We start from the raw sequence: 23,502 nt of genomic DNA on the forward strand, positions 1-23,502 counted from the left end.
CAGCCTCACCTGCCACACCTCACACTGTGGCAGATCTAGCGGTGTTAGAATGATGAGTATATGGACCAACAGGAAAGCAAAAATTTAAGGCAAAATCGGGGCAGACGGACAAAGGTATTCACTTACCACAACAAAGAGGTATCTCTCTGAGAGCTCCCAACTGGTTGGGAAAATATTGGTCTCTTCGGCCAGTCTCAACAACATCTCCCGAGCCTTCCTTGTGTTTTTAGAATCACTGATGGTGCTGAGTTTCGTCACTGACAACAAAGAATCTGCTTCCCTTTGAAAACCTAAGGTAAAGAAATTGAACCTTCATGTAAAGTAGTCACAAAGAAATGACAGTCCCGCAGTGCGGTCCCTGCAGGAGATTAAGGGACCCAAGGGTGAATTCTGAACAAGCACGAGCAAACAGAAGCCCAAGCCTCCACTTCACATGCTGCCTCCCAGCTCAGTGTAGTTGGCGGAGTCTTTAATTAAAATTCTTTTGAGGTTTCCTCTTACCAAATTTTCTTCATTAGCTTTTCTCTTCGAGTTAAAACTCAGATACCCACTGACTGCTTGCTGCCCCTTTTCTTGGTTTGGAAACCCTCCTTCCACTCCCTACCCTTCATCTCCTTCCCTGTCCCCAGAATTCCTTCCTGCCCCACCCCAATCTGCAAAGTGGTCACTTTCCTCCCCTATTTCTCCAAGCCCAGATTCCCTTCCTGGGGCAATATAGTTGGCGAGTTAAGTTACTTCCCAAAGCTATAGAAGACTCATAGATTTAACCTGCCTGGAGCAACTTACATTGTTAAAAAGGAGACTATTAAGTCACAACAATACTGAATAAGTAAAGAGGGCAGAGGTCCACCCCATCCCACTGCATCCCAACTAAAGCAACAGGGGCTAGCAACTTGGTACCTTTCTTTTGAAAAGTTCTGATGCCAAGGTGTCATGTTCTCTTTCAAAGCAGAAGGACTGAGGTCTTCAAAGCTGATACGTTCATTATTTTAAACATTAAAGCCAGCTTATTTTACAATGTGAAGACCATGTTTATTCTATCACAGCCCGGGCAGAATTGAGAAAAATCAATACGCAATGTCTACTCTAACACCACGGGTATTTTCCCTAAGTCCTTATGGAAGTCTACACTGTATTTTGCTGTCTCTCTTACAAACAGTATTTCTCCCAATCTGCCTTATCTTATAAAGCTGCTACTGATTGACCAATCAGTCCCATCTAATTCAGTCAATGCACAAGGCCCCCAAATTCAATGGCAGTGCCCATGTGATTCTGCTGCCTGTGCTACTTGATACTGAGGACAGATGGAGTAGCACATGGCAAAACACGTCCTCAAAACAGGGGCTGCCGATAACGGGAACATCAGATGTTTGTGCTTGAGGATACAGGGAGAACAGGATTGGGAAAATAATTAGTACACAGTAAGTAGCCTTAGTTAGTCAGTTACTGACACCCTTTTCATAAAAACCAGGCTGAAGAAAGTGAAGAGGAATGATCACAACTGGTTATTTTTACCATTTCGTAATCACTTTCAGACTCACCTAAATCTTCTAAAATGCGTTTCCATCTATTTCTCACTTCCCTTCGAATCTGTCGCAGGGTGTAGATATCATAGTTGAGTTTTTGCCACTCCTGCAGGAAAATTAAAATTCAGTTTTATTTCTACACGTTGGCCTAAATCTCTGTCTAATTCCCAAACTTAAGCTGTTTAAGCATGCAGTTCTCCTCGTCACCAATCTTCAAAGCATATCCCAAAAGAAGAGGAGAAGAAAGAGATGGAGACAACAGGTAGACCTCAGCTTCCATGTCTGGAGAATCTGCTATGTGCCAGGCGCTATATAACACACTGCAAAAATTACCCTAAACTCTTCTCATTACCTATTCTCCCAACTGCAGTGATAGCACCGGTAAAGTGGGGATAACAACAGTGAATATGCCATTTAAGACTGTTACAAAGATCAAAGGTATTAAAAAAACACAATATACATACAGTGAGCACCTGACAAGATTTATGAATTACTGAAGCCATTTTATAGATGAAGAAACTGAGGCCAAAAAAGTCTTAACTGGTTAATCCAACATCATCCAGCCCTAACAGGGATCAGAACCAGTATTCGAATCCAGGTCTGACTCCCAAGTTCATGAGAAAAATAACACACAAAGAATTTGTGTCTTCCTTTGTCATCAGAATAAAGTAAATCCCAAGTTTCTTGATTTCCAGTCAATGTTTCCTTCACCATATCTCAGCAGCACCCTCTTTCCTTTATACTCCCATGATAAGATGAATCTTTCAAGCATTCGGCAGAACTATTAACAGGTTATCATTCTGGAAACTTCAGTCTTATGGGTAGTAGGCCATCATGTTGGTCCCCAAACAGAACTTGAATCTTTTAGGAGCATTAAAATCTTTATTGTGCTAAGCATTTCTTTTAAATGCCATGGAAATTTGTTTTCAAGGAGTCTTATCTATATAGAAGAGTCGTTTTATAGCGTGTACTTTTTCCTGTTAGCAATAACGTTAACCACACAACTACCCTAATGCACAGCTTAAAGGAACATCATTCTAACTGCTCAATTTAAGACTCAAGTTACAGGCTATTCTGACTCCTCTAACTGGAAATGTTTCAGTGATGCCCTGATTTCCCTACCAAGTTCCTTTCCAGGCTTACCTTGCTCATCGCTAATCTGCTCACTGCTAATCAACTTTCATGACTGGTTAAGAGAAATCAATTTAGCTGCCATTCACAAGCGTTTATAGATACCACACTAAGAAAGAAAAACTAGCAAAATAAAGTGCGTTTTGTTACGATTGCATTTAGCTCTTGTATCTGAAGATACAAAGGCATCAAAAAGGTCCTGGATTTCACCTGTTTTCTAGAAGTCAGGAAGTTGGTGAATCTGATTACTCTTTCCTAGTCCTCTGTTTTTGACCAAAGGCGTGTGTGCCCATGCGTGTACAAGAGTGTGTAGTGACGGGGGTCGGGGATAAAGTCTGGAACCCTGGAGGGCAAAGTCAACTGAGTCACCTCAGACACGTGCAGTCCCGACCTCATCTTCAGCGCCACGTTAAAGCGCTCCTACCTCCTCCCCCACGGACTGTGTAAGAATTCAGTATTGCTATTTTCATTGGCTGGGCCACTCCATATACACAGCATCTTGGAAAAGAGCGTGGGTGCTAGAGCCAGACTTCCCAGGTCTGAGTCCCAGCTGCATTGTTTGTTAACAGCCTGACTTCGGGCAAGTTGATAACCTCCCTGTGTCTCAGTGGCCTCAACTGTAATACGGAGATCATAACACTACCTACCTCGCAGGTTTATTGTGAGGATCAAATGCTTTAATGCAAGCCCTGAAAATGGAGTTTGGTGCACATTCTCCTCCAAAGCAGTGTAGACACCTTTAGGAAAAAATCTCTCAACTCAGAATGATTTCTGTCATGAGGACTAGGGACAATACACATTACGCTATGCGCTACGTGATCTGTGAGGACCTCCAGAAGGAAAATTTCTCTGCTCTTTGACATCAGGTGTGATTTTACTTTTCCTGAAAATTGTTTCACTCTTCTGGACATTGTGAATTTCATAACCAATCAATTTCCACACTTACCTGAAAATGTAGAGTCCTTTCAATGGAAAACTGATAGGATTTTGGAAGCATTTTTGAATTATCAGAAGTTTTTACTACTCTGTGTCTTTATTCATGTTTTTTCTCTTTCTCATCTTCTAGTTTGTGCTCTCTCATTGTGTTTTCATGAAAGCTATCTTGAGTCCTTTCTGATAAAAAGACTATACATAAATAAAAGATGACACAGAGCAGGGCTGTGCTTATTCTCAGTGTAACTGACCCTCCTTGCTGGACTGAATGAAAAGTAACCAGACTCCTTGCCACGCCTAGTTCCAGACCCACACAATCAGTCCACACGTTACATATTCCCACAACCTTACATTATGTACCAAACCACTAGGTGGCTTCATTAACTTGCAATTAGAGGTCTCTGCTAACTTTCAGCTCCTTAGGCTAATGCCTTCAGACTTGTGTCCTGCACTAGGTGTAGCCAAATTTCTATTTTTCAGAGACCCATTTATTATTGGGTCATCTAGGCTTCCAGTTTTTTTTAACCTTTCTCTTCTTGCTGTCCATCTATCATTTATTTGCTATTCCTAAATACCAACATCAAATGTTACACAGATTCAGGCCATTTCAGTGTCTATTCCCCTAATAAACAGTTCGATGGAGAAGCAACAATGTGACATTTTAAAATCTGCTAAGGATGGCCCCAAACATGATGCCACTGGCTGACCTGCATGTGATAGATGCCTGTTAAGACGAACAGGTTGAAACTCTGCATTTCATAAATCCACATTATTATTGCCTTCTTTTGACACAATAGTCATGGATAATCATATATGAAAAGGTGTGAGAGTTCTGTGCAAAATTGAAAGCTCTAAAACCAGTGGAAGCTTAGGTAGAGTTTTAACTAAAAATTGGCTTTTGAAAAAATAAACGGTAAGAGGGGAATCTGAATTCCTCTTTAACATACGACCCTAAAGAATAGAATCTAAATGTGGCAAATGAGAAACGGGGAGGAACAAAATCTTACACACACTAAAGAAGCTAACTCACCTATTTCCTGGAATTAGAAAAAAATAAGTCTCACGATGTCCTTCTACATTTTTTAAATTGTACCAATTTTTTTAGACAAACAATCTGAAAATCACAATTAAAGATCAGTTAAATATTATTCACAAGTGACTTGACACTCAAACCTACTCGACATCAAAATTTAAAGTCTTATTTTCCAGAGTAGTCTTTGTTTTCTCATAATTTCTGAAATAATACATTGTGGTTATTGTGACGCTGTGACCCGAAACTTTAATCATGAGCAAAAGCATAATAAAAGAAATCAAGCGGATTTAATTTCATAGACGACCTGGGAACCAAGTCAAACTGAAAGTGATGTGACTAAAGAACAAAAAACTGAAGATGCTTATAGCTGAATTCTTGAGGTTTTTCTTCTGACTAGTTGTTGGCTAAATCAGCTTAGGGCTGCTAGATAAGAAGGCTGCGGCCAAACATGAAAGGCAGAACACAGCTCAATCTCCTGCCGCCATCAGGAGCTCCTGCAGCTTTCCGTCCATGAGCTGGCCTTGACTTTGCGTTCTGATTTAAGCTCCTGGGATGATTTTCTCATGCACAAAATTAAAACGTCTGATTCCTCTCTGCACTGTGAGGTTGTGGACAAACGGCACAGTTAAAAAGTCCTCCTTATTTCATGTCAAAAAGGTGATTTATACATTTAAAGAAATGTTGTTGAACAATAGGTTACATAGTTTTTAAAATCATCTTCCACTCTTAGGAGCAACTTCAGAAGCGATTAATGTATATAATTAATTATAAAAAGAATATAATCACATAGAAATAAAAATTCAAAGAGAACAGAGGGGTATAAAATGACAACTAATTGTTTGCTCTCTCATCCTCTTTTTCTTGTCTTATTCCTTAGAAGTAGCTACCTGTGAACATTTCTTCTTTCTCCTCCCCCTCCCTTTTTTTCTCCCCCGGCCCGGCCCCCTTCTTCTCTGGTGGTTACTTCTGTAACTCCAAATACTAGGCTTACACTTCTCATTTCTTACGTATTAACTTTAAACTAGCTTTGCATCCTCTGCTATGAACAAAGAGAGCGATTTAGCTCTTTCATGTTTCTCTCTCCTGCTCTCTCTCATTGTAAGGGAGGCAGGACAAGTGGGGACACAGATTATCACCAGTATTTGCACCAATCACAACCTATATCCCCTGGGGCTGGCAAACTGTGGTCCCAAACAAAATGTGGGTTCTGATGGCAAAAAAGAAAGATGTGATATGAACACTGGGGCCACGGATACGTTTGCCACAAGCAGATATTTGATGTTTGTTCCCCTAGATCTATTTTCCCCTTCTCTCAACAATCTGTCAGGTTTAACTCGATTTTCCTTTGGAGAACAGTTACATTCTCAGCTCTAAGAGTGGGCACTGATTGGCTTAGGCCAATAAACTCAACTTTGGTTGTACATTAGAACTAATAGGGAATATTGTAAAATACCAGTGCATGAGCGGGAGGGTATAGCTCAAGTGGTAGAGTACGTGCTTAGCATGCACGAGGTCCCAGTACTGCCTCCAAAAATAAATGAATAAGCCTAATTATTCCCCCAACCCCCAAAAGTGTGTGACATTACCTTTCACTCACTAGGAAGGCTGCTATCAAAAAACAAAACACAGGCATATGTAGAATAGATAAACAAGATTATGCTGTATAGCACAGGGAAATATATACAAGATCTTGTGGTAGCTCACAGTGAAAAAGAATGAGACAATGAATATATGTATGTTCAGATATAACTGAAAATTGTGCTTTATGCTGGAAATTGACACAACATTGTAAACTGACTATAACTCAACTTTAAAAAAGTAAAAAAATAAATAACAATGACAAAAAAATTTTTTTAAATAAAATAAAATAAAATAAAATAAAATAAAATAAAATACCAATGCAGGGGATCCTCCTCCCAGAGCAATGAAATAGGAATCCTTTGAGGTGGGTGCAAAGTTTGAAATTCAATAACTTAAGCCAACCAGTATATCCTGTTGGCTCAGAGATGGGCACGTAACCCAACTCAAGCCAATGAGATGCAACAAAATCCATAGACTTCTGGACACTATCAGGAGGGGTGTTCTCTCTTCCCCGACAGGACAGGGTGTGAGGGTACCAAAACCAGAAATGCTCCCATAGCTTTTACTACAGTGAGATGAGCCAGCTTAAGAAGGTCAATACTCAGAAGAGGACCAAGACGAAAGAATCACAGAGAGGTAGAGCCTGAGGCCATCCTGGGCTTCACGATTAAATCTCATTTGAAGTCAGTCCTATTTCTGGAATTCTGTTATCTAAGCTAATTCCATTCTGGTTTAGACAACTGGAGTCCTCTTTCTGGTCCTTGGATCTGAGAGATTCATGTTACAGAGCCCACTCAATGAGTACATAAACAAAAAGGTAACTATAAATACTCCACAAAATATGAGTCTCATATTTTCCCACCTCTAGACCCTGGGGGAAAATGTTCAGCATATAGGCCTATTTAGGTAGGAATGGATATGGCTTACAAAGAATGCAGTGTTGATGGCTCAATCCTTCTGTCCCAGGGGCGACTTAGACAATGACACAGATACAACAGCAGTCTTTCTCTGCATCCGGGGATTGCTTTATGGTGCCTCCCCTGAACTCTCCCCATCAGAGCAGAGCTTCTCAACTCTCACAAGACTGTTGTTCTAACAGGGGAGAGGAAATGGCTTATATTTCATGGCGAATTTCCTCCAAAAATCCAGAGAAGAGGGGTCTAACAATTATTGGTTTAATACTCAATTCTCTTAATTGCAAAGACATGTTGAACCCTCTTGACTGGATCTAATGATTCAAAGTTAACTTTTGATTCATAATAACTTTCAGTTAAAATCTATTTACCATCTAGAACCTAGCATTGAGACGATCTTGTCTTTTATCTTTCTTGGATGGTTAAAAAAAAAAATCTTCAGAGGAAGATGCTCATACCCAGTCTTAAATCTTCTTTATCTTCTTCATTCCATACCCTAAGATCAGATAATCACAAACTACACTTTAAGAAATGGTTCTTTTCTTTCTCTTCCGGTCCCAGGCAATTCAGGAACTCATGGCTCCGGTGCAGACATGGCCAAGTCAAAGAACCACACCACACACAACCAGTCCCGAAAATGACACAGAAACGGCATCAAAAAACCCTGATCACAACGATACGAATCTCTTAAGGGGGTGGACCCCAAGTTCCTGAGGAACATGTGCTTTGCCAAGAAGCACAACAAGAAGGGCCTGAAGAGGATGCAGGCCAACAATGCCAAGGCCACAAGTGCACGTGCTGAGCTGTCAAGGCTCTGGCAAAGCCCAAGGAGGTCAAGCCCAAGATCCCAAAGGGCAACAGCCGCAAGCTCAGTCGACCTGCCTGCACTGCTCACCCCAAGCTCGAGAAACATGCTCGTGCCCGCATCGCCAAGGGTCTCAGGCTCTGCCGGCCAGAGGCCAAGGACAAGGCTCAGACCAAGGCCGCAGCTGCAGCTGCAGCTCAGGCTCAGGCTCCCAAAGGCGCCCAGGCTCCCACAAAGGCTCCACAGTAGAGGCTTTCATCTGTTGATGTGAGGATATAAGGACTAGTGTGACCCCTGGGCTGCTGTCTGCATGCAGCTCACGTCTACCTGTGCTGTTTGTACAGATAAACCTGAGGCAGGATCTGTCAGTCCAAAAAAAAAAAAGAAAAAAACAAAATGGTTCTTACCATATTTGATCTGTATAAAAACCCAGCCAATGAAGGAGTCACAAAATGGCTTCCCTGATGCTAAGGCAGCTTTAAGAATTTATTGTGATTAATTAATTTGCTTTCTTTGAGTTATGCCCTACCCTAAATAATTGTACCTAAACCTAGGAGCTGTTTTCCAAAAAGAAGGTCACGGAAGGATAACCCTGAAGGAACGGCCAGATCCTCCAAAAGCCCCTGTGACACCAGAGGGATCAGACCAGATAACGCGAAGGCTGCAGGCAATGACCTACTTAACAGACCACCAGAAGTTCCCGTGACACAAGACAAACTTTTGTAAAAGACTCTATTGTTCATTATCACTGATACACTCCGTCCCCGTTCACCTGTATAATCACCAAGCCCCAACCCCATGATGGATTCACAGTTACTAAGGCACTAGCCTGCTGTGACTCCCCTCTGCCCGGCAAAACAATAAAGCTGCTTTTAATTTGTTCCCAAACTCTGTCTCCGAGTTTGAATTTGCCTTTCAGGGTTCAGGGGCCAATTTTTCGGTAACGCCAAGAAGATCTTTCCCAAATTTTATAATAAAGTGATAGAACTTTCCCCACACTCATTTGCCAGCAGCAGTCAAGCCAGAATTCAACGCTTAAGTGCATCTAACTCCAAAGCCTGTTTACCCTTAAAAAAAGGAAATTTAAAAAACTACTTATTGTTGCTTCCCCAATCCAGCTTTTTTCTTATACATTTATTATTTGTTAATTTAAGTTAGGTAATACATTCACATGATTCAGAATTCAAAAAGCACTGAAAGCTCTTTTACCCAGCCACCAGTGTCCTCCCTACAAGTAATAAATGTTCCCAATTTCTCCTAGAGCCTTCCATTTTTTTCCCATAAATAGTAGCATACTATACCTTGTACTTTTCACTTGATAATATATTTTAGCCATCATTCTGTACCAGAATATACGGTTCCAAATCCTTCTTTAACTTGACTTTTTGACCATCTGGTACAGACAAATAAAATTATAATAAACATATATTTGTTTTATAGAAAATAGTCCCCCCCAAAATTACAGTATTTTCCTAAATGTGCCTTAAAGCTAGAAAATGCCTTAAAATGTTTTGGCTTCCTAGTTGTATCTTTCTAACATCACCATCAAAAAGTACTAAGTACCTACATGTATCCTGCAGTATCTACACCCCTTTGGGAATTTCCACTTCAACTCAACACTGAAGTTAAAAAAAGATAACAGACAATTGTGGCTATAATATTGCATTACAAAAATTAAACATCTAAATTAGGGCATTACAAAATGAAGAGCAGCCAAACGCTTTTACTTGAGAGAGAGCCTTTTGGTAAAACGAATTCTCTGGACATTGTATGTAATAGTTACCCCTTTGCTTTCAACTTTCACTAATTCACATCATCTTATGCTACTTTCAACTTAAAATGAAGAGAGATTCTCTAAAAGATAGAAAAATCATCATGACTGCTTCTCCAGTTTAGTTTTCTTTCATTTTTGTAGGTAGTGGGAAATACCAGGTAAGAAAGAGGAAGACATATAATACCAGGGGTGGGGGCGTATCTGGATTTTAACGAGCCTCTAACAGAGACTCTCATGTTTGCTTTTCAGAGAGAAACATGTAACAGATAAGGCAGACCAGGGTAGTTGTGCAGCTGCTGAAGAGGACTCAAAACGGCTGATGTCAGCCTGGAGGGAGGTTTTCAGTAATGCAGGATAGGGCTCGGCTTCATGAAGCCAAAGGTCACAAATGTAGCCGAGATAGCTAATACGCGGAATGTGATGATGGTTTGAAACATATAACAAATAAGACCTAGGAAGTAAAATCTATAGGTCGAAATGTAGTAGCAGCAGTTCATGTGGAAGACACGTCCCTGCACCTGGTCCTCTGGCGGTGCTGACTTTTTTCAACCTAAGAGTCTGATGTGTTTTCATTTACTCCTAATGACAGGAACCAATAACTAATAACTTTATTTACTCCTTGTTCCACTAAGACCGGTTAGTCTTGATGGAAGCCACAAGAAAGAAAATCAGTGTTAGAAGGAACTTTCTATCCAGCATGAAGACTCTCTAACTGAGAGTTCCGGTAAGGGAACTCTAAGTTAGAATTTCTGTACTTTAGTAGAAATATACTATATAATTTATGATTTCTAGAAATACAATTTCTATAGGCTCTTTCAACATAATATATTTTTTTCTGTGCCACTTGGCAAAATCCAAAAAGAATTTGAAGGCATTTATGAAAAAGGAGATAGAGACAGACAGACAGACAGACGGATAGTGTTTACAGAGCACTTACTACTTCCCAGGTGCTACTCTAAGCTCTTCATATGTATTTACTCAGTTAATTCTCATAATACGATGTGTCACTCTATGAGATGGATATTATTATACCATCTTAAGGATGAGGAAAATGAGGTTCAGGGAGGCGAAGAACCTGCCCAAGCGTGCACACCAGTGAGTGAGGAGTTGTGGTTTCAGACCCAGGCAGCCCGGCTGTAGGGGCAACACACTTCGCCACTGTCCACACTGATTCTCCAAACAGGAAGGTGGGGGGACACGCATGAGCAAGGTAGGAAGGGAGGAAAGTCAGTAGGAAGGGGACGAAAGAGCAGATGATCAGAACAGAGACCAGCCTGAAGGAGCAACTAAGAAAACAGTTGAAATCCTGGGAAAAACTTTTCTAGAAGCAGAATATTCCCAGGCTCTGGCCAAGAATGCTACCAAATCCAAGAATGCCTTTCTCAAGGGCTGACTCCCTGGGACGTTGCTCCGGTCCTTCCTTTGGGGACTTCGGCTCTGTCTCCCCCATCTCAGAGCAGGTGGAAGGATCTCACCCCCTCCCACCTTCCCCACCCCTCCCCTACACGCCCTCCTGTCCATCTCATCCCCACTTCATCTTGGAGGAGTGAGACAAAGGCAAAACCACTCCCTTAAAGAGGAAGGTGGGGTGGGCGGTGGGGAAGTGGCAGAAGCTGCCAAGCGAGCTCTGATATTCTGAGGATGGAGGAGAAAAGGCCAATGTTCTGGACCGGGTGGTGCTTGTCTGCAACAGAGAGAGCCTGAAATTGCCCCGACTTTTCTGAAACTGGGCTCCAGGCTTCAGGGCTGAGAAAAGCCCCGGGTTTCTTAGACTTACCCATGGCACTTCCTCTTGATGCCCCATCTCTCATTTCAAAAGGCAGCCAGCCACGGTGTTGTCCTTCCCCGGGAAAAGTCCCCGGAGAGCTTGCGGCCCCCATCTCCTAGGCTTGTGAGCGACAGGGTCACAGGGAGGCCTCGTTCAGAAAGCCAGCCAAGGCCTCTCCAGGCTCAAGTGACAGACTGCAGTTTCCCTGCCTCGTGTGGTGGGCTTCCTCCTTCCAGAGCTGGCACCTCTGAACAAACACCCAAAAGCTTGACCCTCAGAGGCTGAATCCAAGAGGAAAAGGATTCTGCAAGGAACTAGCTTGCTGCTCTCGAGAGGACAGCTGGTTTCCCTGATGCAGCAGCCACGACGCCCTTCGCACTAACCCTGCTCCTTCCCGAAGCTGGATTCCCTCCTCCACCCTGCTGCCAACTGGCTTCAGCTCCCACTGAGCTGTTCTCACTTCCTTCTCATCCCCTTACTCACCAGCCCCTGGCAGTCAGCCTTCCTCAGATCTGTTACCCACCCAAAGTGCCGGAGTTACTTTCCCACCTCCTCGTCTCACTAGTGACTGAACAGGGGTGTCTCACAGTCCTTTCCCAAAGCCATGAACCCTGGCAGCCACCCCTTCTGAGCATGCCTCCCCAGGCCCCATTGCGTGCTTCCTCAGGTTTCTGCAGGGAAGGGGAAAGGAATAAGCATCTACTAAGTGTCCCCTCAGGACAGCGCCCGTCGTGGACACCAGCCCCCCACCCCGCAGGGGACAGGTGCGCCCAGTAGCCTGCCTGGAGTCAGCCAGCAGGACGGCTGAGATTCGGGATCTGCTGCCTCTAAAGGACCTCCTTCAGCTGAGCCCCTCCCTCTCCCCCTCCCCTCGCCCTTTGCAGGATCCTCTTCTTACTCCTTTTTTCGTGCAGTACTTTCCCCAGCCTCTGTCTTGGGTCTTGTCCTCGCCACCTCCCTGGATAATTTCCCCTGATGCCCCAGCTTCTGCAGCCACTGCTTCCCCGCCAGTGACTCCCCAGTCTCCTTCTGTTGCCTCAGCTCCAGGTCTCCAATTCCCCCTTTCTGCCGGATGCCTCCATGTGGATGGGCTGTTGACTGAGCCATCCGACAGAGTCCAGTCTGACCCCCTAACCCCCCACCAAGCCAGCACCTGCCCTCTGACACTCCTCTGACACGTGGTCGCCAGCTGCTCACTCCCCTTCAATCCCACCTTCTCAACCCCAGTCAATCACCCAGTCCCGTCGCTTCTCCTTCTGTCACAAGATTCCCTTCTTTTCTCTTTCGACCGCCTCGCCTTAATTGGCCTGAGCAGCTACAGTAATGGTCCCCCTGCTTCCAGAAGCTAACTCCTCCAGTCGCCTCCCAATCAGCCGTCTTCCTAAAGGCCAAACTGGGCCATTTCCCTCCCAGAGAACTCCAGCTGTTCCCCGCTACTCACGGAATAAAGTTCCAGTCCAAACAGGCTCTCCATGATCTGACGCTCCAGCTTCGTCCCGAAGAGCGTGCCCCGGCCACGGGGCCCCCCAGTCCAGTCTGGAGGGCACCTTGACCCTGGGTGCCATTGACCACGTTCATACATGCCCTCATTCCACCGCCACCTAAATCCTAGTCACTCCTCAAGGCTTAGCTCAAATGCCACCACTTTGAGAAGTCGTCTTACCAGTTAAAGTAACTGCTTCTTCTTCTAAAATTCCTCAGCCTCTTTACGGGAACTGTTGTAGTTACTATCACGATATTGTTATATAGGAATTTGCACTGTCTCTTTCACTACAAATAGTGGGCTCCGCAGATACACCTGGATTCACCCTTGTCCCACACAGTCCTCTGTACACAGCAGGTGTTCCAATGGGCTGGCTGCATTCAAATGAATATGACAAATCATAAAAGGGCCACCCTCTGCTGGTGACAGATTCTGCTTTGAATCTAGAAAGCAGCATTAAATTTATCAGAAAAAGCCACTTGGCATCTACTCTACATGTATTCTGAACAAGGCAGGTTTATATAATCCAGATATTTTGATTCTCCTATCTTTGGGAGACAGAATAAATTCAAGAAAGAAGAAGTAAAACAAAGTCATTCACTCATCTCTTCTACCTGAATGCCTGACCAAGCATTTGATATTTGAGAAGTACTTTGCTCTTTAAGGAATCGTAGGTATCGAGGCTGCTCTGTCAGGCAGGCACTCTACACGTATCTTTCCATCCGTCAGAAAATCCGACGAGATGGGTCTTTCTAGAGATGGTGCCAAGTGAGGCCCTAGGAGGTTAAACAACTCGGCTGAGACCCCCCAACTATTCAGTGGGGAACCTAAAATTCAAACTGAAGTCTGTCGGTCACAGACATAGAAAACAAACTGTGGTAACCAAAGGGGAAAAGGGTGGTGGTGGGGTATAAATTAGGAGTCTGGAATTAACAGATACACACTACTATATATAAAATAGATACACAACAAGGTCCTACTATAGAGCACAGGGAACTGTATTCAATAGCTTGTAATAACCTATAATGGAAAAAAATCTGAAAAAGAATAAATATATACATATATGTATAGCTGAATCACTTGTTGTACACCTGAAACTAACATAACATTATAAATCAACTCTACTTCAGTAAATTTTCTTTTTAAAGTCTGTCCGACTCCATAACCCATGTTCCTCTCAGTACTCTACGCTGCACCAATTAAGCACAAATTTAGCTCATTACATTGTCCTTCCCTCCACTAACGTGGAAACTGGGACACAATGAGAGAAATGGAACATAACGTACAGGGACTTCCATTCCAAAAGCAGCTCTGGCCTGGCCGCTCGGGTCCAGAAGACAGACAGGCCCCCACCTTGCTCTCCAGCTGCCCCCCGCCACCCACACACCCCTCACTGCCCAGCAACCAGATCCCAGTGCGAGGGGCCGGGGCGGTAGGGGCGCAGGGAGGGAGGTGATTATGCAGAGGAAGCTCAGAGCTGGTCTGGACAGTGTCAAGGCCACACACCCAGGACAGGCATCCTCTGTCGGGACTACAGAAGCCCATTCTCTCTGATCCCACACGGCGTGTGAGCAGGAGGGACAGGACTGCATGTCACTGTTCCTAGACGGCGCTCCACTCCTCAGCCCTCTATTTCCACCGCGGCCCAAACGGCGCAGATCAAATGACAGAGCAGAGAAACTCAGTGGATTAGAGGACAGACCACAGACTAGATGAGCCTCGGAGGGGGCGGGTAGGGAGTGGAGGCCAAGAAGAACCCAGTGCCCAGGCGCCTGGCACTTAGTCCCTGGGGGCTCCAGAATCTGGAGGGCCCTCCAACAGCTCCCAACAAGGCTTGGCCTTGTAGGCCAGACAGCTCACCTCACCGGGACACTTGCTGTCTATCTGTTGGTAACTAGGGCCTATGGAAATGAGCCTTTTGAGTTGGGGGAGGTCAAACTCTGATGTGCTTCTCTCTCTCTCAGCCTCCTGAGACCCACCAATCCAGAGAGATAAGAACAAGCCTCTGGGTTGCAGATCTGCATCTGGGTCTCCTCCCCTCTGACCTTCTGGAGCTCTCTTCTGGTTTCTTCTCCGAATCCCAGGGAAAGCGGGGCCTCAGCTGGGTGACCTGCTGCACTGACGCCAGATGCTCTAACACTTAGAAGAAAATAAAGTGAAATTTTCCTAAGGTCTGGCGGTTTGGGTGGTTCGACTCAACAGACCATGCAGAGCCTCAGACCCCAAGTATCATCCTGCAATGACCCCCAGGGGCACCTCCGAAAGGCACATCCTTCCCTGGGTGCTCATGCAGTCCTGTTGCCCTTTGCAAGCTCCTGCATTATGACCTAGAACCAGAGCTAGAATTTTGACCTAGAACAAGTCAAATGCAAACACCAATAATGCTTTTCCAACTCTCCCTGCTTATTTTTATTCCACAGCTCCGCTGGAGTTCTGGAAACAGACTGCTTTGCAGCTAGAGGCCTTTGACCTAATTCTTTATCTGGTTTTAACCAGATTAAGCCAAGGGATAGCTTGCAGCTCTGGCTGCAAAAGTGTGCCGGCAAAGCCACAAAACAGGGATTGTTAAGCAAAGAGATTTCAAGTCAGTTTTGTCTGATTTGCGGGGTTCAAGTCAGACAGCTTTAGAGGTGGGAGGAAGACCAAATGCAGGGTGTGACTTGGCTAACGCCGCCAGCGGGAACAACTGGGGCTTGGTGTTTCCCTGTGGCACTGTTACTCCCAATCGACTTGCTGGAACCAGTTCACAGCTCTGCTGCTCAGGCCACCACAGGGAAAAGAGAAAATTAGTTGCTGTCACTCAAGGCAAAGGATAATAAGACTAAATTCCTGTTCATGGAGAGGAAAGGGGGACTTGAATTTCTGGCAAGATAGAAACAGCCAATTTCTTTAAGTGTATACCGTTGAGGAAGGCTGCTTCTTTAAAGTACTGGGGCAGGCTTGGATGTAACAGCAGACTGTCTGAACCCAGAGTCTAGGGGATGTCTCAGAGGTCTGGCTGCCCCTGTGTGGCTAGCCCTGTGCTGTGTGATACGGCGGCCACTGGTCACGGATGCCCAGTGAGCCCCTGGAGTGTGGCTCCTCCGAATCGGAAAGTGCGGTAAATGTAAATACAATGAAATGTGGCAAAGTTTGCAAAGGGACACCTCTTTATGCAAACTCCACCAGAAACATTCTTGGGTGTGTACTTAAGGGCAGTGATTTCTTTCCAGGCGACAGTGGAGGTGAGGAGTCACTGCTCCTAGTGTCGATAGTGTGTCTTTCACTTTATACAAATGCTTTCATACCCATGATCCCACTTAACTGATCGCTACACCTAGTCAAATGTCTTGCACTTAGTACTTTTAAAAGACAACAAAGAAGTATGTCATCTAACTGTGTAAAAATCTGAAACTTTTATACCTGAAGAAAAAAACAATACAAAGGCAAGCAACATACTGGAAAAGTGTTTGACACAAATACAGCAAGGGTTTAGTACAGACAACTCAACTGAGACCCACCAGGATTCTGAGTCAGAGGTGCGTGTCCTGTGGACAGACGGAGTCCTAGGGAGGCAGTCTCAATGTCCCAGCCTCTCTCTGCTTCTCCTAAGTCTCTCGATTCTGTCTTTGAAAGTACCAGTGAAGCTTGATACTAGGTAAAACCTGTGCTCCATGTCAATCTGATTTGACAATCTGTGTTTTGCTCAACCCCCGTCTCCACCATAGCTTGATTTCTACCATCTAGTCTTTCTGTATTTTCATTGTCTACTCTAATGCCTTCTCTAAATTATCTCTACCCTTTTAAAGACATGAGCTGTAAACTAAACAACTTCTGTAATCACTCCAAGCACATTTCCAGCAAGTTACACCCTCACAAACACAACCCAGCGTCACACTGACCCTTTCACAAAATGCTTACTCTCTACGTCACCTGTCGATGACAGTAGGGTTCCTATAACAGTTGGGAGTTATCATTTAAATTCAAGCCTTGTAAACATTTTTCCTTACCATTCCAGTACCTCAGTTGCTATCCACTTTTTACTCCTCTACAATCTTCAGCCTAGCCCCCAGATGCTGCTTCCCCCACACAAGTGTTTGGAGGTTACTCTAACAAAGCCTCAGGCATGACGTAATGCCACAGCCTCAGGTGAGATAATTGCTTAGGTAGAAGCAGTCTTGTGATTGCCTAGAAACTCGCTGGTTAACACATGGCTTATAATTACCCCAGTTTTTTTTTTTTTTTTTAAATGAAGGTACTGGGGATTGAACCCAGGACCTGGTGCATGCTAAGCATGCACTCTTCCACTTGAGCTATCTTCCCACCCCCTAACTACCCTAGTCTTTACTGGCTATTATAGACCCATGGGTGACACTTTGACAAACCATTTAGGGAGCAGCCTGGTGAATCCCAAACTCGGCAGCCATTTCCAGTTTTCAAGACTTTTGCCTTGTCAGTCATCTGGCCTGTTTCCTTATCAACATGGCAGGCTTTAATTAATTCAAACAAAGCCCGTAAAACAATTCCTCTGCATTTAAAACCCCAGAATATAAAGGGAAAAGAGTGGTGTGGCACTAATCTGTGGTACAGTTAACATGTTTGGAAATGAGTGTATTTTTTAAAAATTCTGTCTAATCTCACATGACGGATAATTGTATAGGCATTTTTCAAAAGAAAAAAATCACCAGTAAATGAAAAACGTTTTGCACCCGTAAATGAAAAGGCTAGAAGAGTCTCTCGGTTTCCAAAGAGGATGTCTTCTTCCAAAGTATCATGAAGCAGTGGACGTGGGGAAGCCCTCCTCAAAAAGGTGGGTTACGCACCCTTGTTGTATGATAAATTAAATCCACACAAGCATTTGAGCCAAGTCTGTTGAGCACTAAACCAAAGGCAAAGCTTAGATGGCCTCAAGCCAGATAGTACATATTTTAGGGGTTACAAGACAGAACTACTCAACCTTGTCATCAGAGCATGAGAGCATCTCTTTCCCTTGCTCCCTTTGCTGCAGCCACACTGGCCTCCTTGCTATATCCCAGCATATAGCATGGTCATTCCTGCCTTGGAGCCTCTGCATGTGCTGTTCCCTCTGCCTGGAACACCCTTCATGCAGCTCATTCCCCGCTTCATTCAGGTCTCTGCTCCCCAGCCCAGAGTCTCTTTCTGCCCCCTCATATTGTCTTTTATTTTTTTTTCTTTTTCCCCCATTTTTTAAATTGAAGTATAGTCTGTTTACAATGTTGTGTCAATTTCTGGTATACAGCATAATGTTTCAGTCATATACACATACACATATTCCTTTTCATATTCTTTTTCATTAATGTTACTGTAAGATACTGAATTTAGTTCCCTGTGCTATACTGTATAAACTTATTGTTTATCTATTTTATATGTAGTAGTTAATACCTGCAAATCTCCAACTCCCAATTTGACCCTTCCTACCCTCTCTCCTCCCTGGTAACTGTAAGTTTGTTTTCTATGTCTGTGAGTTTATTGCTGTTTTGTAAATAAGTGCATTTGTGTCTTTTTTTTTTTTTTTTAGACTCCATATACAAGTGATATCATATGGTATTTTTCTTACTCTTCCTGGCTTATTTCACTTAGAATGACAATCTCCAGGTCCAACCATATTGCTGCAAATGGCATTATTTTATTCTTTTTTATGGCTGAGTAGTATTCCATTGTATAAATATACGACAACTCCTTTATCCAGTAAACAGCTCATACAACTTAATAACAAAAAAAAGCCCAATCCCAAAATGGGCAGAAGACCCTCATATAGTCTTATTTTTCTTCAGAGTGTTTATCACAGTGGAAAGGGAGCAGGTTTTGTCACCCCCAAAACATGTCTCTTTGGCCTAAGGATTATTTTGAGCTAAAGGTAATCAAAACTCAGCAGATTCAAGAAAAGCTCTTGATGTCTCCCTCAACTGCCTAAATTTATACTGGAAAGGAGGCCTCTACCTGTAATCATTTCTTACCTAAGAAACGTATCTGCAGCACAGGGCAACCTTTATTTTTCAAACATCTCTGCTGCCTTCCTGTGAATGGCTTTCCTCCCCTTTGCACCCCTAGACCCCTACATGCTTTCTTCTCTCAGGATGGTTGATGAGTCTCCATTATGTGGCTGCCTTCTGAGTCTTCGTATCTTTATGGGAATCCCATGTATACAGAATTAAATTTGTTTTCCTCCTGTTACTATGTCTTATATCGACTTAATTACTAGACCAGCCAAAGAACCTAGAAGGAAGGAAGGGAAAATTTTTCTACCCCTACACAACCTACATTGTATTAATTTGTTGTCAGTCTCCTCTCAGTAGAATGTAAGCCCCCTGAGGGCAGACCCTTTAAACACAGCAATACCCACAGGGTCTACAGCTGACCACCAAACAAAAGGACTGTTATTAACCCCATCACTGGTGTGCCTATCATTATGGGCTGAATTGTGGCCCCCCCCAAATTCACTTGCTGAAGTCCTAACCTCCAGTGCCTCAGAGCGTGATTTTATTAGGAGATAGTGTCTTTATAGAGGTCATCAAGTTAAAATGAGGTCATTAGGGTGAGCCCTAATCTGGTATGACAGGTGTCCTTATAACACGGGGGTGTTTGCCATAAGCAGTGTTAGTTGCCACGATCAGTTAAAAAGCATTAATGCCACCTGCTATCCACACAACAGAAAATCGTCATTTTGAAACATTTCAGCATGTGCCTATCCAGTCGCTAAATGTTCAAAGGTGCTTTTTAATCCCCAACCAACACTTTAGAGCAGTTAAAAGAGAAATACCATGTCATGGATTAAAATACGAAGGTGAGGACTGAGGCGTCACTGAAACGCTGTTTTTGAACACCCAGCAATCCAAAGCCTGCATACATCTGGGCCTGGGCCAGTTCCTCTCAATGACTAACTCCCACCCAGTGTCAGCTGATATGCTCCCGTGAAGACAAGCAGACAGAAGTGAAAATACTGCAGGCAAGCAAATGGGTGAAAGGGTGGATGAGACAAACAGAGGTTCTGCCCGTTTCCCTACCTGGCTGTTTCACAAAGCCCTGCCCTCAGCTTTCTGTGGCTGGAAGAAGAGTCAGGAGCAGGAGAAACAAGAGAGGAAGAGAAGACCTTTCCAAACTAGGGCAGAGGAACAGGCCGAGTGAGTAGTATGAACGGCAGTCAGTGTTTCAGCATCAGCAGAGGATGTGCCGGCTCGAAGGGAGATCATTTCTCAAATGCCCCCGCCTTACCTAATCTCAGTCAGACCAGGAAGATGTCAAGGCACCCCCGGTTCGTTGTCCACACTCTTGTGCAACCCAAGGATGTGCTGGACGTGACTGCCAGCTCATGTCAACGTTCATCCCTCAAAACAATTCAGCCCTTGGGCCCCACAAAATCCTTCGGGACAAGCAGTCTGGCTCATCCCTATCCTAGGAATCTGGGCTTAGATAACAAGTTTCTGGCAGTGTTTCCAAGGTGATGAGGCTGCTCCAACCCCAATTCAGGAAAGACCAAAATCCGCACTGACAATATGCATGGATGTACCTGGAAGCCCAGCAGGAAGGCACTGAGCTGAGCTGCCTCTGCTCAGAAAACCCCTCCTCTTCCTCACAGGTCACCAATCCTGATGAGTTTTGGGTTCACAAGTTCCCCCTTCAAATCATTCACACTCTTCACTGAATTCCTCTGGTTCTGACCTAACACCTGCTTCTTTTCAACTTCCAGTTGAGCTGAGCCTACACAGAGTAGATGGACATTTAATTGGGTGGAAAGATGGGAGAAAAAAATGTTAGTGATGGGATACTTGGGAGGTGGAGGGGGGAGCTTAGTGAGGGGCCAACAAAGGGGGCACAGCCAGAAGGTACCATGAGAAGAATCCTGGAAGGGCCCTCCAGAAGTCAACAGGGGCCCCAGAAAGGCGGGGAGAAGGGTTCTGCACGTGAAGGCTGCCCACTGTGCTGGTCACAGATACATCCCTAGGTAGCTCAGTCCTACTCCGAACAGTCCACTGCATCCTGACACATCATCTCTGCCCTGTAGACTTCTGCCTGGAGAGGCAGATGGATAATGGCTTAAGAGTATGTCCTCAGAGCTCCCCACACTTTAAGAAGTGACTGTTGGCAAAGAGACAGGGACCAATGGATAAAAGCTCCCATCCCTAAAGCATGTCCTGTGTTTAACAACAAACTCAACTGCACAGGGCATTTATCTCTGTCTTTGTACCTGGTTTCAAAACTTTCTGGTTAACTCACCAAGGCTGGCAAAAAAGTAAGACTAAAAAGTCAGCGTCAGCAGACTGAAGTGCACTTGGCTGCACAAGGAAACAAAAAGTATCCTGGTGGTTCTGCAAAGCTCTTCCTCCTGCCCTGCTCCTCCCCGATGACCTGCCCCACATCTGGGCCTGATTAAGCAGCAGAAGCATGTGGGTCTTCTGGTTCTAGGTTCCCACCTGCGTGTGGCCTCCTACTGCAAGCTTCACTGATGGAAAGAGGAACGAGGTGAATTTTGACTCAGGTCCACTTAAAAGGGCTCCAAGTTATTTAATAACAACAATGGACGTGGTAAGCCAGCCTGGGTGTGACTGTATCTCACCTAATTTGTAATTAAACAGCACACTTCTTTTAAGAGGGTGGACCCAGTTTGTATTCATAAGCCACGTGACCTGCCACTTCTATTGCAAAACCATCAAAGGGCATGGCTCCCTCCAGCGTGGTAAACGGCATGGTCATGCGCAATGATTATGTGACAACAGGTACCCAGGGACTGAGCACCCAAATGGAAAAGTGGTTTCATGTCAAGAAAAATACAGTCTCCTTCCAGAACACTTTGGGGATTTTTAAGTCTGTGAAGCCACTGATCTGGGCCCCCATCAGAACCCGGCAAGTGCGGTCATTTCCCCCGTGCATCCAACCTAAAGCAGAAAGCTGTTCTTCTGGGGTACTCCTGGAAGCCTTCCGAGATCTCCCAGTTGAGCACGTTCGCATCCTGAAGTCCCAGTGTACCAGGATCCAGGGCTCTCAGGGCTCTGTGCAATTAAGAGCCATTTTCAGTTATTCTAAGATGAGCAAGAGAAATCAAAGGAAGGGGCGGGGGCAGGGGTGGTGGAGAGGGTGAGGGACGGGGGAGAAGCCGGCCAACACAGCTCTGCTAATTACCATGTGAATTCACTGGCAGTTGGAAGGGAGGCGAGCTCCAGAGACAGAGCCTGATTTATCAGATGAATCTTAGAATGTTGAAAAGATAAATACCAACTGACTGCTTCAGGCACATTCTACCTCAGTCCATTCTGGCAGAATCAAAGCTTGCCCCAGCTCCCCTCCACCAGCTCCTTATAGACTCTCACTCTCTCCCTCCCCTCCGCCCCACCTCTCTCCCTCTCTCTCCCCTCCCTTCCTCATCCCACCCCTTCCTCTTTCTCCAACACACCCACAGTAAAACAAGGCAGTTTAGAAAGACTCAGGGAAGCAGCCACCACAAAGCATGCTGTGAAATAATTATTTTATACAAAGTATATGTATATGAAGCAATACACGCATATGGTCTAAAATACTTTTCAACAGTACAGAAGGCCATAAAATTAAAAGAAAGTGGGGCGGGGGTTGGGGGGTTGAGCGCATGCTTAGTATGCACCGTGCACGAAGTCCTGGGTTCAATCCCTAGTACCTCCATTAAAAAATAAAAAATAGGAAAGAAATAAGAAAGTAAAACTCTCCTTCCTTCCCCCCATCTCTATTCCCCAGAGGTCACAAAGGCTATAAAAAGTTCATGGGTAACCTTCCAGGCATGTTATCGCTAGGTATTAGCATACATATGCTTTCATACAAATGGGGTATCTTTTTACACAAACGGGACAACAAAACATCATACATACCCCTTCACCCAATGCCTCTATCTTTCCAAGTCTGTACCTATAAATCCTACCTCATTTTTTCAACCAGTTCTTTCTGCAAATGTTTTTATTTCCAGATTTTTACTTCCTAAAACAAGAACACATATCTTTGTTTAACGCCGTGAGAAGAGCCGCAGGATGGACGGTCACCCGCAGAACTGCTGGGTGAGGCTGAGCTGATGGAATTTAGATTCAGTATTTAGGCTACTCCACCTTAAAAAGAATCTCAAAACGGTGAATGAGGCCAAAAATGGCTGATGAGGAAGCAAAGGAGCTATTTTGATCCCAAGGGACACCATTCCGGGACAACCACTGCCTGCGGGCTCTCTTGTGTCTCAGCCAAGAGGAAAATGTAGAACTTGACTGAATGCTGCCACAGCGTGTCTGGGCAAAGAGTCCTCAAAGTTCAATGGTTTCTATGCCCTTAGTCCAGCTTTATACATTAAATAATATATCAAGAAAATGAACGTGCCTTCAATCGGAGAAGTGCAGCAACAGAGATGACGTCATTATTCGACTGGGAAAAGAGTCAAGAGGTTCCACGGGGGAAAACGGGCTGAGCCTTGGCCGTGCTCTACATCCTATTTGCAATAATCTGTGTGTTTCACGTGGACTGCACCGCCTACAGACCTGCCCTTCCATCACAAATCTGCCGGCTCTGCGTGGGTATCTGCCTGGCCTCTTCACGTTGAGCCTTGTTCTC

The 23,502-nt window shown here is 44.5% G+C and overlaps 2 protein-coding genes and 1 pseudogene across 3 annotated transcripts in view; 2 read left to right on the top strand and 1 right to left on the bottom strand.

The window, feature by feature from the left end:
* NEMP2 (nuclear envelope integral membrane protein 2) overlaps positions 1-8,320 on the top strand; it is a 299,564-nt gene extending 291,244 nt beyond the window's left edge. The window contains exon 10 of the transcript XR_004320087.1: positions 7,680-8,320. The gene's annotated coding sequence lies outside the window, so the exon portion shown is untranslated. The remainder of the gene's footprint in view (positions 1-7,679) is intronic.
* Positions 1-23,502, bottom strand: part of MREG (melanoregulin) — a 54,483-nt gene that overhangs the window by 2,054 nt on the left and 28,927 nt on the right. For both annotated transcript variants that reach the window (XM_032480184.1, XM_032480183.1), the window contains 2 exons: positions 1,542-1,632; positions 127-290 (listed from right to left, as the gene is read on the bottom strand). In XM_032480184.1, the coding sequence (XP_032336075.1) occupies positions 127-290; positions 1,542-1,632 (255 nt within the window). The remainder of the gene's footprint in view (positions 1-126; positions 291-1,541; positions 1,633-23,502) is intronic.
* Positions 6,838-8,320, top strand: LOC106729882 (annotated as a pseudogene).

This window comes from Camelus ferus, chromosome 5, assembly GCF_009834535.1.
Source record: "Camelus ferus isolate YT-003-E chromosome 5, BCGSAC_Cfer_1.0, whole genome shotgun sequence".
In the NCBI taxonomy this organism is placed as follows: domain Eukaryota; kingdom Metazoa; phylum Chordata; class Mammalia; order Artiodactyla; family Camelidae; genus Camelus; species Camelus ferus.